General features: G+C 34.0%; 4 protein-coding genes across 4 annotated transcripts in view; 1 reads left to right on the forward strand and 3 right to left on the reverse strand.

Annotated features, from left to right (window-relative positions):
* The first annotated feature begins 258 nt into the window (after positions 1–258).
* LOC138181681 (F-box only protein 39) lies at positions 259–6,292 on the forward strand. Its single transcript, XM_069116736.1, has 7 exons — positions 259–766; positions 1,514–1,746; positions 2,445–2,609; positions 3,361–3,587; positions 4,580–4,738; positions 5,367–5,531; positions 5,650–6,292. The coding sequence occupies exons 1-7, from the start codon at positions 575–577 to the stop codon at positions 5,799–5,801; spliced, it is 1,293 nt and encodes a 430-aa protein (XP_068972837.1). The 5' UTR covers positions 259–574; the 3' UTR covers positions 5,802–6,292.
* A 2,124-nt stretch (positions 6,293–8,416) lies between these two features.
* On the reverse strand, positions 8,417–9,728 carry LOC138181466 (zinc finger protein 479-like). Its single transcript, XM_069116283.1, has 2 exons — positions 9,541–9,728; positions 8,417–8,936 (listed from the first exon to the last, which is right to left on the reverse strand). Exons 1-2 carry the CDS (start codon positions 9,726–9,728, stop codon positions 8,417–8,419), a joined length of 708 nt encoding a protein of 235 aa, XP_068972384.1.
* A 158-nt stretch (positions 9,729–9,886) lies between these two features.
* On the reverse strand, positions 9,887–11,536 carry LOC138181678 (zinc finger protein 677-like). Its single transcript, XM_069116733.1, has 3 exons — positions 10,641–11,536; positions 10,296–10,382; positions 9,887–9,939 (listed from the first exon to the last, which is right to left on the reverse strand). Exon 1 carries the CDS (start codon positions 11,534–11,536, stop codon positions 10,676–10,678), a length of 861 nt encoding a protein of 286 aa, XP_068972834.1. The 3' UTR covers positions 9,887–9,939; positions 10,296–10,382; positions 10,641–10,675.
* A 1,528-nt stretch (positions 11,537–13,064) lies between these two features.
* The window catches only part of LOC138181671 (zinc finger protein 454-like), a 59,994-nt gene continuing 58,491 nt past the window's right edge, over positions 13,065–14,567 (reverse strand). Inside the window, exon 5 of the mRNA XM_069116717.1 lies at positions 13,065–14,364. Within this exon, the coding sequence (XP_068972818.1) occupies positions 13,278–14,364 (1,087 nt within the window). The 3' untranslated portion in view covers positions 13,065–13,277. The remainder of the gene's footprint in view (positions 14,365–14,567) is intronic.

Consider the following 14,567-nt stretch of genomic DNA (forward strand, 5'->3'; position numbering starts at 1 on the left):
TTCATCTATAGAATGCAAAGTTCAATTGGGACTGGTCATACCTCTTATTATATTCTGCATCGAGGACCTCGGCAACATGGTCACATAATATTTCTATGATTATTAAAATATATATTACTACACTTTCTTTATCATTTTTTCTCCTTTCATAATTCCAAGCAACTTTAAATCAAAATTTATTGAAAATAGATGATCAATTTAAATGCTAATTCAAGCGCTCAATAACAATTTAATTCGATTTGAACCTGAATTCAACCATTTAATGTTTCGTGTATTTCACTCAATAAATGGATCTTACGATTTTTAGAAATAATCAAGTTCGATTTGAATGTAAATTCAAACGTTTCATATCACGCGAATTTGATCCAATTGATCGTACGATTTTTAATAACAATCGAGATCTATTTGAATGTAAATTCAAGCGTTTAGTATCTCATGAATTCGACTTAATCGATCGTACAATTTTCAATGACGATCGAATCGATATCGCGAAGCAGGACAAGAGAACTTGACGAGGTTGCGACAGCTGCCCCAGCTACGTAGCGATGAAGACGGGCCAAGCTGATACTGGGAGATGTGGGATCAGCTGCCGGAGCTGATACTGACGCAGATATTCAGTCACCTCGGTCATGGAGACCGTGCCAATGTTGCACAAGTCTGTCGGCCATGGAATCGTGCTCTTTCATCGCCAGTTCTTTGGCGTTCCATCACAGTCTTCATCGACCGTGATCTGCGTGGTGACTTCCCTTTGGCGGGAGAATTAGCCGTACGCAAACATTTGTGAAAAATAAAATATCTAATATCCATTCTCTTATACTACAGTCACATGATTCATTAATGGAACGTGTGAAATTGAAATTTTGAGTTTTTTGAAGAGTAATCGTCGGTGTTTAACCCTTTCAAAATTAACGAAACAATACATTTCAAATAATTAATGAGACTTTCAAAACGACCGTTAAATTGTTTTAATTCTTTTCGGAATCATTGACACCTTTTGCAACATAGGATTCTATAGTAAATGAGAAAGTATGTAATGCAAGGAGAAGAACGATTTCCTATCCATATATTTTACAAAAATAATCATTCAAATCCACAAAAATGCATCGTTGTGAATTTACAAAATTTCTGTGAGAAATTACACATTGGTCATTTTGATCATTTTGGTAATTGCGTTAATAATAATACAAAATTAAATGAACTAATAAATTAAAAAATTCTATTCATTTTTTCAAATTTTAATGTATTATAGGCTCTATTTATTATTATGTTGTTGTATTCATAATTAAAAGGAAAATTGACCTAGAAAGGATTAAACAGAATTAAAAATACAGATAAAGATTATTTTTGATAAGACAATAACAATTTTTGGTTATATTTGCATATCTGACATTCTTTTTACCCTAAAAGGAATTGACAGTAGTACTAAAATCAGATGTACAGAAAAATACGATTACGAAATTTGTTTTATCGCATCTAATCTATCGAAATTCGATGATAATTACGTTTTGCTTAGGCACAATATGGACAGCATATGCGAAGTTTAGAACTCGCCTGGTCACGACCGTATCTCTTGCCAAGAGAAGCTCGCATAACTCGTAATATTCAAGCTGAAGCAGGCGCTGACTTTCTTACGATTGTACGAGCCAAGAACGTCCAATTGAAGAAACTAATACTCACCGATTGGATCTTCATTTGTAAATGGGGAAATAGAAGCAAACTGTTGTATGCTCTTGCAAACTTTTTAGGGTAATTAATCAGCCTTGCATTTAAGGATTTAATCAGAAATCTAGATAGATACTAAAAATAAATCACTTACTAGGAATATAAGAATTGTTTTTCTGCAGAAAACAAAGATTCAATGTCGCATCTTTCAAAAATGAAATATTATAAAACAAAAAGAGTTTAAAAATTTCCAAAAAACTGTAATTACCTTCCTATTTATAGAAAGATTATTTCTTCATTTCTTAGAAGCTTGATAGATTTTATTCTATAAAATTTACTCGAATTAATATAATTGTAAACTTCCGTAAGCAAACTGCAACATTTCATTCGTACTCTTAATTCCAAGTCTTTGTTTTTATTGAATTTTTACTGTATTCGATGAGAGCTTAGGAGAGTAAAAAAGAACAGTTTTCTTATATAAACTTCTATATAATATATATAAGAATATATAATATATTCTTCTTATATAAACTACTATTCTTATTAATTTTCTTATATTTGGATATAAATGATCCAATTTGTCTATGCACTGTGAAAAGGTATATTTACCTACAAAAGATTAATTTACATAAATTTGAAACATACCTTTTTCACGTTCTCAGCTGGGTTTATTCATTATTTAAGTTCTGATGCACCATTGCCATGTTACACTAACCATTGCCATGGTTGCTCAACTTCTCTTAATCGATCCTCACTAACGTAATCAACATTTACGTACGTAGCTGTCAGCACAATCTGGAAACGCTAAGCCTGCTGAATGCGACTTTAGGAGTGAGCGACGTGTTGCGACTTCTCGCAAGTGCTTCCAAAGGGTCGACCGAGCACCTGGCGTATTTAGATCTTCGGGGTGCGTTTCGGGAATGGCAGGCGCCCCATAGCAATCCAAGGCACGTGAAGCAGCTCCATCGATCGACCTATGTCTTCGCAATTATCATTTTATTCAAAGGAATTGAAAGTTTCATAACAAAAATGATCCTTGTCGATTATTGTTTCTTCCAGAAAGTATAAAAAGATACTCTGATATCATTCATCTCTTCGAAATGAAATTTTCTTTGAACCCAGTTTCTTTCTAAGAAGTTAAGATAAAAGTTGCCTTGAGACATATTATTTTCCTAGTCTCAATTTAAAGTGATTAACACAGATATTTATTATATTACACAATTTCTCACAGTGTCACGTCAATTACATCGTCGAAGTACTATATTGAATGAAGTCATGAATTTTTATACCTTGTGAATAATATTTAAAAATATCATTATTTTCTCTACTGCTGTTATCAGCTGTAATCACGTCGACGTGTTATTTTATAAGAATAATTAATCGTGATATTCTGATAAAACAATATATATCTATACTATTATAAATTTATAAAATTTCCACGACAAACTTTAAGTGTTCTTTTCTTGTCACTCTGATAGTATTAAAAATGGCTAATCTCATTCTATTTTTAATAAGATCCTGTATCTCAGTATATCTCATTGTTATCAGAAAAATTCTAATAATTCGGTGATCTTATCTTTACCTTGATACATAAACATTATCTTGAGTCATAGTGTTACACTACTACTAGTTTCGAAATGATTGAAGAAAACATTAAGTTTGACAAGTATAATCTTTGTCATAAACCAAATTTTACAGATATCTGCGTCTGTTGGGCCGATTTCGCGCGTTGACGATACTCAGGCTCGATTATCCAGCTCTATCCGACCAAACTCTAAACGCATTGACCAATGCAGCTCCGAGAGTGTTGAAGACATTGCATATATCAGTGAGAGATTCGGATTCCAGACATCACACGATCACAGACACAGCCTGGCACAATTTAGTGCTTGTATGCCCTGAGCTCACAGTGTCTTATACTATAGGTACAATATGATACAGAATGACGTAAAAGTAATCATTGATTTCCTTCCGCCTACGTCGAGGCAATATCGAGCTGGTGCTTCACGGTTATTACATTTTGTAATTTGCGAAGGCTTCCATTGTGCTTCGAGCAATTTAAAATCAAGTACAACTATGCTTGAGAAATTTGATTTAAAAATAGATGATTGCTTTTACGCCACTCTACCTAGCTATTGAAGTTTTTTTAAAACATTTCGTCGTCCATATTTTATATGCTTTTGTTCGCATTAAGCGATTCTTATGATTTTCTGATATGACCGCGAAGAAAATTTCTAGAATTGATTTCTTTACATGAATGATCGATCAAGCAACCAGCATCAGATTTTTAAATTAATTCAATTAGCTATTATAGAAATTTCAACGACTTTGAAAATGTATTTTGTTAATGAGTACCACGTGAAAAGTAAATAAAATATAATAGAGTCTTGATTATTTAAATTATTCATACGCTGTTCAGATAATGAAACCGCTATATGTTTTTAGCGGAGAGAAGATCATTTATCTCAAAATATTTTATAAACATGAATATTGCATAAGAACAAAAGTTTTCTTTTTTACTAAAAATCAAACAGTCTTTTATATTTGTATTTTTATTCTTCTATCTTCCTTACAAGAGATCGTTCACGAATTTTCTACTAATAAATTTTTTGATAATTGCTCGTTCCAGTAATAGATGTTCCGATAATAAATCGATACTCTGTTGCATTACTAAAGAATGACGATTGATATGGTAAAAAGTAAAAATGAATTGAATGTCAGATGTAAATAAAATATTAGAAAGCACGAAGATATCTATAGCAAAAGGATATTTAATGGAAAAGAATCGGTAAGGTCGGCTCTGAAAAATAATTAAACGCTTCGATATAGACACAAATCATGTTAAAAGAATCGCTCAATGTATCGACGAGAATGAGTGATCCTATGCATAATTTAGCTTGTTAAGTTTGATTTTCAGTTAACATATCCCATTACGAAGATATGTGCTACTTCCTGCTGCCCAGTGTGCCATTGGCTAGGTTTCAAATGTTCAGCGGTCACGTGTGGGATCAGAGTAGATCTCGCAATTTCAGAAGCACCGTCGGACTGCTTATTACCCATTATACCAACACGCTCGGTATTATAAATTCTTCCAAATCCTACACGCTTTGAACACTGTCCACGAGACGTTTCCTCATGCGGATCTCGCATGGTCTATTTCTTGACGCGGTAACTGTCGCAATAAAGCTCGCTGAATCTCGGTACTTTGGCCATTGTCCCCTTCCAATTGTGTAACTCTACACATTATTGAAACGAACCACTGTTTCTGTGTTTAATGGTTTGAAAATGTCAAAAGTATCGTTCAGCAGCTCTTCTATTAAAAATAGAACGATTACAACTAGATCGTGAATGTTTATGCATTTGTTGAAAATTCGAAGATGCAAAAAAGCGTATGACATAAAATATATGAAAATGTAGATACAAGGTGTTTTATAAGGCCATTTCCTTAATTATATTTGCAGAAATATGAATTTGCATAAATGTCCACAATTTAATTATATTTTATTAAATCGAATTAAATATCTACTAAATTAAATAAACCATTAAAATAAATATCTTAGTAAATTTCATTAAATTTTATCACTGTAATTTTTCAATCTGAATTAGGAAATTAAGGATTCCAGAAAAATATTTTTAATTAATCGATTTTATATGATATTTGTTGCTTATAAGAATAATTACGATTAATGGCCGTATCGTTACAGCTGAAGTAATGTTACAACTCAGAAACAATCGTGAGATGCTCGACGATTTGCTGGTCTCCATGCTGATGCATTGTAAACATCTAACGAGATTACAGTACGACGGTATAATAAGAAGTCTTGATACCCTGCGGGACATCTGTCAGCTTCAAGCTGAAAGCAAGACGCGTAAGAATCCAAACATTTATTCAATAGAATCAATTTCAGTTTTAAAATCGTATATTTTCATTTAAGAGTTAACACAGCATTAAAATATTATTCATGTTTTAAAAAAAAAATAAAATAGTTTTTCGTACGATCCACGTGAAGCCACGTAATGTTAATGCCCGAAATCGTGCCATATTGAACGACATAAACTACCATTACGATCACAAAATGATGGAACAAGGAGTAGATTTTCGTATTGAAGATCCAGCCTCGGTTTTGGTGTTCTATTAAAATGTTAATTTCCCACCTGTCCACCGGTATCTGTCCCACTCATATCTCTGATTATTACAGCCAAAAAATAAAACAATGCCCTCTATCTCTCTGCGATTTATTCTTTTTGTCCTTTTGATTCTATTTTGATCTTTGGCATTTATTTCGATAGACATTTGTCGTTTGTTAAATATTTTTACAGTACACAGAATTTCCTTTTCATTACTAAATTTACCTTTTATTATTATGTAAAATAATATGTGCTACGCTATTGAATCTTTCAATGTCGAAGGATTATTAATTATTAAATAATAACTGAAACAGAGAATCGAATAATAAACTGACGCTGTTGTGAAATCATTTTTTTCGCTTTATTATTGTCGATACAAAATCATTGACAGTATTATCGGGCGAGTTAATTTAATAATAAATATGACATTGTAAAAGAGTCTGGCAGTAACAATTTATAGAAATATCTAGAAGCAGTCAATAATAATAAAAAATTCGTATTCGCTAGCATTATCCCAGAGCTTTCAGTAAACGGGATTTAGGAAAAATTGTCTCGCTGTTTGTGCAACATGAATGATCGTAATCAGCATATGTATAAAAAGTATTTAAAAAAGTGTATAAAAAAGTACAAGTTTAAATCGATGTTAAATATATCACATAATTTCATGATGGTCTTTTTTGTATAACTAATAATCGATGAGATGAAAATCGATTGTTATATGATTGATTTCCGATCGATTAAATCAAGTGTTTCTTTTAAGTAAGAATTCTACGAGTTCTACTATCGATGAAGAAAATATTTTTCTTACAATCATCGTAAAATCGTACCTTGCATGATGTTAATCGAGGACGCAGGAAAAAATATGACAAATCTATTTTAGCTGCTTTTTAAATCGTGCTCGGTGGTTGAAAAGAAATATATTTTTCAAACATTCAGATATGTAACAAAAATACATATTTAACACTAAAACAAAATAAAACGAGATCTAGTGATGTGTAATATATCCTTTTGCAGTGTTCTTAAATTCGAAAATTGTTCCCCTGTAAAGAAACAAAAAAAAAGGATCTTTCATATTTTTCCCTGTGACCTTCGATTGATATACTTTACATCCACGATATAGCATGATACTTCTGCTAGTGCAACTAGATTAAAAACGGCTTGTTATACCTTAATACTAGTATCAAGGACGGCTTTATGGTCGCAGAGATTCCAAGTATTTGCTAACTCTGCACATTAAAAAACACACGTGTATGTATCTATAAAGAAAAGTTTCTAAGATTTTTTTAAGAGTAGCATCTCTTAAAAAGAGTAAAAATTTCTTAAGAAATACAAATATCATTCGTATCGTTATTTTCGTTGTTTCGTGAACATTTGCCTTCATAATTTTTACATAAAAGAAGAGAACGCATATACATATACGTAAATTACATCGATAAGAAGAACGTACGATAAAAGCTGCCTTCTTTAAAAGCGATCGATTTCGATGCTAATCCGCTTGAGGTGAATGGTGACTATATCCTTAAGCGGTGGCCTGATTTCATGAGAGTTTTCTAAAAGTACCTCAAGGGTCATAAATTGCACAAGGGTCTCCCAGTATTAAACGATCGAGCTGTGTCAATCTGCTCGATGAGTAGAAATAAGAAACAACGGGAATACGATACATGTTGGCTATTCTTATTGATAGAATGCCTGACACAGTTTCAAAATTGAATTTAATATTTTAGGGATCGCAGGTATGTTTCCTGTACACTTAGACGCTATCATATTGGATTCTTTTATTATTTATTGTCATGCACTGATTTTTATTTTGTACAAGTTCTTTTAAAGTTCCTTGTGAACTATGACTTTTCAACATCTAATGTAGTTTTTTTTTTCTTTTCTGTCTAATTAATACCGCAATCCCCATTCGTATTATCTTGGAATTAAAATATTTCAATTTAAGACTGGGTCTATTAAAATCGATTTTGAACATTCAAATATTGTGTGTGGAAATACGTATAATACTTGTAGTATTTCAAGTAACACATATACTACGAGATTTTTATCATCGTTGCACATTTATATATAATTTCGAGTTTAAAAACAATATACGAAAACATTTTCGATTTTATGTTTGAACTATGACTTTTCTCACGTAAGCTGTTTGAGGAACATCTCCAAGACTCAATCTTGAATAACTGTAACTTCAAATTGCTGGCATTTAAACTAGAAAAAATACCATCTTTTTAATATTGTAAATACGAAATAAAAATGAGCCTTAAGTAAAGCTAAAATTCTCGAATAGGACATCTACGCATAACATTCATCGAGAAAGTCAAAGAAAGTCTTACTTTGCTCTACATTACGAAACACAAATGACGCAAATGAGGTAAATAATTTAAAATAAGATAACTAGAAAAACATTCAAATGCATCATAAATATCAGCAGATATTAAGTACCAATACCTATTAGTCCTAATACTTATTGCTCTGCAGTATATATAATTAGAATGACACTTTCGCCTTATAAAAGTTGTAGAAATAGTCCCAGTCTTACCTTGAGCACCGTATTCTTTCCAACAAAACCGGAAGCCCCTATTCTGTCTCAAACATGTTTCTCACATATCGAACAATCGTCTGGTCGGCTTCAACGACAGGACTTCATGTGAGTGTTCAGGACAGTCCTGGTGACGAAACCTTTTCCACATCGAGGACAAACATACGGTCGTTCGCCGGTATGATAACGTTTATGCACGACCAACGTGGATCTCTGCGTGAAAGCTTTGCCACACTGGTCGCAAGAATACTTTCTCTCGCCAGTGTGTGTGACATTATGAGTCCTGAGCAATGTTTCACAGGCGAAACACTTGCCACATACCTCGCAGGTATAAGGCTTCTCGCCGGTGTGCGATCGATTGTGAATTTCGAGACCTTTTGCGGTTTTTAATTCTTTCCCGCAAAGAGCGCATAAATATCGACGTCTTTCGTAATTTGGCATATCACCGTGAGCTTTCACCTTGTGTTGCTTCAAGACCGATTTGTACTTGTAAACCTTCCCACAGACGTCGCATTTGTGCTCCGTGGTGTTCTGCGGACTGTCAGCTTCGAGCTTCTCTTGAATCAACGTTGTTGGATCGTAGTGGTACAAACGGTTATGCTCCTTTAGGCTACGTTAATTTGAGAGATTGGGATTTTGTGAAATTTTCTACATGATAATCGAAAGATTGAGATTTTCTAACATTTTCTAATTTAATTAATTGAAAGATTAGGATTTTGCGAAATTCTTAGGTATTGAGATATATGACGTGTTTCGTAATTCGAGAAGAGTCAGATTTGTTGAGAATTTGGCACAAGGACTCTCCCCACTTACGTATGAAGGGTACAGGAGAGAAACACGATAAGTCACATCTTCTGTCTTTTCTAAAGTAATTTTAAAATTCAATAGATACATTATCAACTATAGTTTCAAATGCATATTTTTGCTACCTATTTGTTTTTATATAATTTGTAAATATCGATTACCGTGAGGAGATTAGCTATTCTCTTGGTTTTATATAAAACTTTTTCAGTTTATCATCTATAATTAAAATAAATATATTTCTCTCTTCTCGACTAATCATAATTAATTAGTCATCAAGTGACTTGCAACATAAACATATCGTATCCTCTATGTGTAGCCTTCATATATTTTCGCCACAGTGTTGCCTTCGCGTGACTATGAATTAATATGATTGTATATTAGAATGAAGTCATAGGACAATATTATCATACCTGTACGCGTCGTTGAACGTAGTACCACAAGCGTTACATTGTTGAAACTGCATAAAGTTATGCATAGTTGTGTGTGTCATCAAGGAATCCTTGTCTACGAAGTTCTCGCTACAGATTTCACAGGTGAACTTCATTTCTCGATGGTGTCGTTTCGTATGTCTTTCCACATCAGTCGCATTCACCCCCATGAAACTGCATTCAGTGCAGGGGATCGTTTTAGGAGTGTGAGATTTTTTCACATGGGCGTTTAGCATAAACTGCTGCGGATATGTCTTCCCACACGTGACACATTTGAAGGGTCTATGGATACCGTGAACGATCCTCAGATGAGCTACTAATCTGGTTACGAAGTGGAATTTTTCTTGACAAAGGTCGCAGACTTTCTCGTTCCCCTCGAACCTGAAAGGTTTAGTTTAGAATCGAAATTGTCTCCGTGGGATCATTGAAAATCGTTCCATTTTTTTATTTATTCTTATTCATCAAGGAATTGTATCAAAATCGATGATCATTCAATTGTTATTTCTTTTATCTTTACGTTTAAGGAAATTATTTAGAGACCAGTTTTGTAATAAGTCATCGGAAAAGATTCTTGTCTTTTAAATGGATTTTATTCGAATTTGTGTGTATGAACCTTTATTTCAATTTGAATTGCTTGCGTGTAGCTGAAATGATTGTGTGAAATTTATATATGTACGCGTAACAACGTAGACTACTTTATTTAATCCTAATCATAGAAAATATCTAACAAAACTCACTTTTGTCCAGGATCGAGAAGAATATCCTCGTTCTTGATTCTGAAATCTTCGCAGCTGCTAAGCACGTCGTGATCGTTGTCCCAGTGGCTGGAATGAGGGAACCTTCATTGACAAAGCTACACATTTACAGAAAGCATCATGTATGGTTTCATAATCAGAATCAACACTGAAATTCATACATTAAAATACGAAGCTTCCGATGCTTTTGTAAATGCGCGTACCTAAATCCACCATCACCATCTAGTACGATTTTCAATAAAATACAAGATTCTATTCGTATCAATCATCATCCTTTTATTAAAAACGAACAAATTTCATTGATAACAAAAAGAATTACGAACTCACACACGTATCTCTTTATTAGATGATCTCGTTCGCAATTAAGTTTCGAGCTGCGTAGTTTTTTCATGAATCTTTCGATGTTTCTTCAGGAAACTCGCAGAAACGAATCCCTTCCCACAATCCGCGCATTGATACGGTCTTTCCCCGGAATGGTACCTAAGATGTAATATCAAAGAAGTCCTCTGTGTAAACCTTCTTCCACACTGCGAGCAACCGTATGGTTTCTCCCCAGTGTGCACTCGCCGATGAACAGCGAGGTTTTCTTTGCTAGAGAACTGTTTGTCGCATAAACCACATTTTACGATCTTCTCGTTAACGTGGCCCCGCCTATGCACCATCAACCTCCTCTTGGAAGACAACACTGCCCCGCATAGATCGCATAAATGCTTCATTTTCTCGTACAAACCGTGTCGTTGCTTCAAGTGCCTTTCCAAGAACAATTTTCGCGTGAAACCCTCCAGGCAAATTGTGCACACGTGCTTCTTTGTCACGTCATTTCTTAATTCTAACTGCGAGACACTCGCATGATGCGTTCTTAAGTGATTTGTCAGGTTCTTCTTGTAAGGGTATGACTTGCTACAGTGATCACATTTGTACAATTGCTTCCTAGTATGAACATTTATATGTTCTAAGTATTCTGTTCTCAGGAAGAAGCCTTTTTCACATTGTTCGCATTTAAAGGAATAGTCTTTGGTGTGTCTTCGACGATGGCTCTCGAGGTTTGACTTTTGGTTTGATCTATAGTTGCATAAGTCGCAAGCGAATCTTTTGAAACCAGTGTGAATTAATTTGTGACGAGCTATGTTCATGGGACTTCTGAAAGTTTTGCCGCACTCGTCGCAGCTGAAGGCTCTGTCGATACCATGGAGGTTCTTCAGGTGTTCTACCAGCTTCCTCATGTGACAGAAGCAGGCTCCACATTTGATGCATTCGTGAATTGCTCGAGAAATTGTTCTTCGCGATCTGAAACAGAAACAACGATAAAGTGCACGAAGTAATTTAGATAATGAAGGAATAAATGTGCAACTACGTGGAATTATTATGGTACTTATTTGTTTAGAATGAATGTTCTCCTGCGATGATTTTTGTTGTTCTTCGTTAAGTTTTACTATATACCTACCGATATACGATGGTGTGCAATGAAATTTTATGAGAATCTCGTACACGTTGTACATATGAAAAATTGTTCTTTTTGTAGAAATGAAATGTGAATATTATTTTAAGAAAACCAAATTTTAGTAAGTTGAAGTAGGAATTTATTAGAAGAAATAATAGACGATATATATGCGTATCGTTTTTAAATGTTTTATAACCAATTATTAAATGTACATAAAGCTTCATACACTTTCTGTTACAAAAGTTTTGTAACGTATAAATATATGTGATTAATATTCATTTAATATTTTAGTCTCGGAGAATTATTCATTTTTTTCGTCGAAGATAATGTTTTTTTAATGTTGATTCTTTGTGGAACGTTTTCGCCTCAAAATTACAAAACTCTTTTACATCTTAATTTTTTAGTTTGATTTTTAAGTTGTAGGTGATAAATATTCGAGATGATCTGAGAAACAGTATAGTTTTAATATGTAATTATAATCAACCCTTTCGTGACCAAATATTGTTTAAATCGTGGTAAAAGAACTTTTTCGTAGTTACCGATAATACAAATAAATTTGTTCTGGTTTTTTTTCTTTTAAGGAAGACATAGTTATAATGTATACAAATTTACTATAAACAAATACACCTATTGTTTACTCACTTAATATCATTTAAGAATACAATGTTGCTCGTACGCAACGTAGAGCACAAACAGACTGAAGTCTGCATTATGAACGAAGTACTTTAAATGTCAAATTATCTAATACAAATTGTGCTATCAATATTAACAAAATAAACAACGAATAATTAAATCTCCTCTAAAACAATGTCTCGTGAAAATTTCTCTATAACACCTTATTCGACACAATATAAACTTTAATTGATCGTTTCACCCTTATACAACTGTCTTTCGATCTAACACTAATGCTTTAGAAACTTATATTGTCTGTAGCTTCTAAATGCAAATTATATCTTTCTAATAAAATTAAAATACTCACAGAAGCAAATAAAATATTTTGCTACTTGTCAATAGATTTACTATTCGAAAGAAAAAGAAAAAGCATATTTCTTTTCCTTATCTTCGTTGAATTTTAATAAATATAAGGATCCAAACATAACGAGAATCAAATTACACTACTCAGTCGTTATAAGTACCATTACTATTAGATTGCGGATGTTGCTGCATTTTTGGGAAATTTAAGGGTGTAAAAATCTATAAAATGTATACAAAACATACACGATATGCTTTTGCATATATATCTTTATATGTAAAATATTTAAAGTAAAATAATCATCATAATATTCAACACACGGAATAAATTTCTTTGTAAATTTTTCATTACATTTACAAATTTCATAGACATTCACAGTCTAGGCGTAATGATAATCAATATCAAAACAAGTCACATTATACCTAGAAATAACAGAAAATTAACACTATTTACGCTTAGAAGCACCAGACAACATAAACTTCAAAACCACAAGAACAGATTCACAAAGTTCAAAAACACACGAACGTCCCAGTTACTCCACTCACTTCACCTAATTCTCCTTCTTCTCCATCGCGGCATCGTTCAGTCCCTGAGTAAAATCTGCGATGATCTTTCTAACGGAGATCACAGGGAGCTGTGGCAGAGGTCCAGGATGTCGCTTCCTGTGACAGATCAGTCCCGGTTTTTGCGCAAACTTCTGTCCACAAATATCACAAGTATACGGTCTTTGACCTGTGTGTATCAGAATATGTTGCTCCTGAGCAGTTCTTCTCGGGAACTTCTTGCCACAAACCGGGCAAGAGAACGGCCTGATACCTTCGTGAATCCTCAAATGAAGGTCCAGATCCCTCTTTTGACCAAAAGTCTTACCACAAGTCTGGCAAACCACTTTCTCCTTCCTCTTGTGCCACAACAGATGTTGCTCCAGGTTCTTCTGCGTCGTCATACAACGTTTGCACAAATTACACTGGTACGCAGTTTTGTAGTGCTTGTATTTCATGTGAGACTTCAAGGAAGGCACGCTCTTGCAAGCGTGACCGCAAACTGTGCAAATAATTGGAGATGCGTTGCTATGCATCTGCTTCGCGTGCTGCACCATGTCGTTCTTGATCTTGAATTGTTTTCCACAGACTGCACACGAATAGTCGAACCTGCTGGTGTGCTTTCGAATGAAATGATCCTTCAACGTCCACCTGTTGTTGCTTTTATATTCACAGATACTGCACGGATATAGTACAGGACCATGAACTTGCTCCGAGTGCTGTTTCAAGTCTTTTCTTAGCCCGAATGTTTGGTTGCAAGTTTTACAGCGATGTCTGTGTTGCTTCATGTGCGACGCTAGAAACGACTTCCGGTTGAACTGTTTGCCACAGAAGTCACACTCCAGTAGAGGTTCAGTTTGCTTTTTCGAGATTCTTGCTTCAATTTTATTGGTTCGACTTGGTTCGATTTTCAACTTTTTCGTTGTACAACCTACGGATGTTACAGTGCGAATTTTTAAGTTCATTCTTCTAATTCTTTCCCTTTGTCGCCTTCGTTCCGTTTTTGCCAAAGAGTACGAGTTTTCTATTTTGATGAAACAAGGTTCTTCCAGAGGATTCGTGTCGCTACCATTAAGAGGGTCCAGTGCAGGAGAACTAAAACAGATTGAAGTAAAGTTGTTAGGTTTTGGTATCTACAGGGTGGTTTTGACAATGCTGCTATATGGAGAGCTTACTTACTTGAAACATCTTTAGCAGATGAACGTTTCACGAAGTTTCGATTAGAAATATTTTTGCGTAGGAGCAGAGATCTTTGTATGAAGCAATGGAATATTTTGTGTATACTAAGATAGGTATTT

This window comes from Bombus flavifrons, chromosome 7 (genome assembly GCF_040668555.2).
Source record: "Bombus flavifrons isolate JBK064 chromosome 7, iyBomFlav1_principal, whole genome shotgun sequence".
In the NCBI taxonomy this organism is placed as follows: domain Eukaryota; kingdom Metazoa; phylum Arthropoda; class Insecta; order Hymenoptera; family Apidae; genus Bombus; species Bombus flavifrons.